Below are 3,422 nucleotides of genomic sequence, written 5' to 3' on the forward strand. Positions count from 1 at the left end.
CGTGGCCTTGCACCGCATATGTTACTCCAGTTCGCCCAGACCCTCGATCTGGACACCTCTACTTCCTCAGATCGACCAGTATTGGGTTTTGCTGTTGGCACGGCTGCATCACAGCGCAGGGTCCAGCCGGCAACGCCAGGCCCGCCAAAACAAGGACAATGCACTCACGGGCAACCAACCCGCGCAGAAGTGCTGCGAATGAGATATCACCTGAGCCTATCATGTGCATTGAGGTACGAAAAGCGTACAGCAGCCTTTTTTTGCTGGTTTGATTTACTCTTGACGCCGGGAGATCGGCGGCCATGCTTAGTCAGCATAAACGGCATCACTGGCTACTAAGTCAGGCGCCGCAGTGAAAGCAATCTTTTGACGCGCAAGTATCTGTACTACCGTACAACTCAGGCTGGGTCCCGCCGACATTGATCTCGGACGAGGAGCTGTGGTTCAAAGGTGTGCCAACGACCTTCAATTGCTTGCAACGACCTATGACCCGGTGCCATCTATTAACGAGCCTCGGATGCTTGCCGGCCAAGAGCACACGTGCGCGTGCGCAAGCGACGTGCTTGCCAGCTGCAGTTGCAGCGACCCTCCCGCAAGGCGGCCGCTGTAGCTTGACAGCCCCTGGCCCGCCGCCGCAGGCCCCACATCCTCTGCTGCATAGGTCTGCATAGCCTTGGACTCCCATGGCCGGTTACCTGATGGCTCACGCACCGGCGTTGCTGGCCGCCGCTGGCGGCGCGCTGGGCGGCGCGGGCGCGGCACGGGCGTTCTCCTGCAGCGCGGCGGCGGCGGGCAAGAAGGTTTGGTTCAGGTGCGCCTGGTGCCCTGGCATCCCGTGTGTGTGATCAGCACGGCCCTGCCGTGGAAAAAACCCTGCCGATCTACTGTGATCGCATGTAGCGGCTGATCTCAAGCGGCAGGGCGCCGGGCCCCGGCTCGGCAACCTGCGCGCGCCGCTCGTCACTGCGGCGCCTCTCCTCCACAACGCCCTGCCGCCGCCCGCACGCGGGCCGCTCGACGCCCATCCTGTCACTGGCCTGACACTTCACGCCTGATTTTGTACTTTTCCTGACCAGCCACGTCGAGATGGCGCCCCGCGACCCTATCCTCGGAGTGACCGAAAAGTTCCTGGCTGACAAGGCCCCCAACAAGATCAACCTCGGGGTGGTGAGTCAAATCAGCGCATGTTTTGAGGGGCGACAGGGCACACCAGTCAAGCGTTGCAATATGGGCACGAGGCGGAGGAGAGAGTGGGGTGCTGGCGACCGCCGTGCAGCCGCGAGGCGCCTTCCTGCGGGGCCCTGGCTTCGAGGCGGCTGCCACTGAGCAGGGGCGGCCGGGCCATCTGATCCTTAGGCCTGACTCCCCACACATTTTAACAAACGTCACCTTACCTCCCTCAACGAACACACACAAGCACACACACACAAGAGCACACATACACACACATGCGCATGAGTACGCGCATCAATTCGCGACTTTGCAGGGCGCATACCGCGACGACAACGGCCAGCCCGTGGTGCTGGACTGCGTGAGGGAGGCGGAGCGCAAGATCGCGGGCAGCGGGTTCATGGAGTGAGTGGCAGGGCAAACCTGAGGGGAGGGGACGACACCGGGAAAGAACACGGCAGCAGGTCTGGCAGCGTGGGCAGGTAGCTGGGGGCCGCACAGTGCTCAGCGTTCGCAGGTGGCCGCGTGACGCTGTCACAGGCCGGCCACTCCTTTGCGTGAGGCAGCCTTAAGGCATGCAGTTGTGGAGGTTGCGTCCACGGCGCCCAAGCGAGCGTCACAACCGCCAGCGCGATACGAAAGGGCAGGCCGGATTGTCAATTCGGTGTCGTTAGCATTCCACAGAACCTGGGCGCAACTTTGCTCAACCCTGATGTAGGTACCTCCCAATCGGCGGCCTGAGGGACTTTGTGACGGAGAGCGTCAAGCTGGCATACGGCGACGCGTGCCCCGACCTCTCGACCATCGCCGCCGTGCAGGTGTGGTTGCGGCCGAGTGCTGGAACGGGGGCAGCAGCATCGGCGGCGACCGCGGCGCGGTCTCAATGGGCTCGCGCGATCGTGCTGCTGTTGTCTTACAAGCTTGTGTCAAGCCTAGCCGCAATGTTTCCCCTTGAAACGCCTCTTGAACCTCCCATGGCCCCCTTGTACGCACGGGGCGACCCTTACACACCCAACCCTGCCTCGCCGCCGCCCCTCGCCGCGCGCGCCTCAGTCGCTGTCCGGCACCGGCAGCTGCCGCCTCATGGCCGACTTCCAGCGGCGCTTCATGCCGCACTCCCAGGTCTACATCCCAGGTGCGGCGGAGGCCGCTTGGCGCAGTCAACATTGCCGACCGCCGGTCAAACGGCCGCAACATGGGGCCTTGACGGCCCCAACGGCGCTGGATTGTTGCCAGCCAGTGCGCACGCCCTTGGCGCCGCGTGTCGGGCGACGCCGACCCGCTTGATGTGTGCTTCCCGGCGCCCCCGCCTCTCAAACCCTGCGCGCCGCAGTCCCCACCTGGTCAAACCACCACAACATCTGGAAGGACGCCGGCGTGCCCCAGGTGCGCACTTCGATGCACGCTCGTGCGTCCCCTCAAGCCCGTCTGCTTCCTGTATGGGTTTCTCACAGCAAAACCCGCGTTAACGCTGGTCAAGAAAGCAACGTGCTACCGTGCGGGCCCAGCAGTTTGGTCTTCCAACCCTGAACCCTGCCCCTGAACCCCGCCCCGCCGAGCAGGCGCCCTACCGCTACTACAAGCCCGCCACCAAGGGCCTCGACTTTGAGGGGCTCATGGAAGACGTAAAGGCGGCGCCCAGCGGCAGCCTCTTCCTGCTGCACGCGTGCGCACACAACCCCACAGGCGCGCCGGGCCGCGCCGCGGCGGCGCCACGCGTCCGGCCCAGCTCCGGCCTCGTCGGCGGCGCCGGACCTTGGCTGCTCGCCACCATCATGACCGCCATGCACTTCCCTGACACATCACTTCGTCGCTCGGATGTATGTTGGCCCGTGGCGCGCGCTCCACCCACAACCCGCCCACCCACAGCGCCGCTGACATCCGCGGCGCGGCGTGCTCCCACCCCCTCCCCTTCCCCCACCAAACGCAGGGGTGGACCCCACCCCCGAGCAGTGGGCCGAGATCTCCAAGCTGATGCTTGAGAAGGCTCATTTCCCCTTCTTCGACATGGCCTACCAGGTGAACGATTATGTTTACCGCGTTTGACCTTCTGAAGCCCTAATGATCTGTGATGACACCTGCAATGCGCCCGCCAGCCGCAACGCCGCCAGCAGCCAGCTGCCAGCGCAGGCCCTGCACGCCCGCGCTGACGCTCAGCCGGCCCTGCCCTCCGGCCCCGCCGCAAGCACGTGCGCTCACATGCACGCCCGCGCCGCAGGGCTTTGCCAGCGGAGACTGCGACCGCGACTCGG

The 3,422-nt window shown here is 64.8% G+C and overlaps 1 protein-coding gene across 1 annotated transcript; it reads left to right on the plus strand.

The window, feature by feature from the left end:
• Positions 1–683: 683 nt before the first annotated feature.
• MNEG_13466 (aspartate aminotransferase) lies at positions 684–3,216 on the plus strand (the record flags this gene model as incomplete). Its single annotated transcript, XM_014038062.1, has 8 exons — positions 684–811; positions 1,077–1,167; positions 1,487–1,575; positions 1,889–1,988; positions 2,224–2,305; positions 2,504–2,556; positions 2,733–2,979; positions 3,101–3,216. The coding sequence occupies 8 exons, from the start codon at positions 684–686 to the stop codon at positions 3,214–3,216; spliced, it is 906 nt and encodes a 301-aa protein (XP_013893516.1).
• Between the last annotated feature and the right edge of the window lie 206 nt (positions 3,217–3,422).

This window comes from Monoraphidium neglectum (assembly GCF_000611645.1).
Source record: "Monoraphidium neglectum strain SAG 48.87 unplaced genomic scaffold scaffold03842, whole genome shotgun sequence".
Taxonomy (NCBI): Eukaryota; Viridiplantae; Chlorophyta; class Chlorophyceae; order Sphaeropleales; family Selenastraceae; genus Monoraphidium; species Monoraphidium neglectum.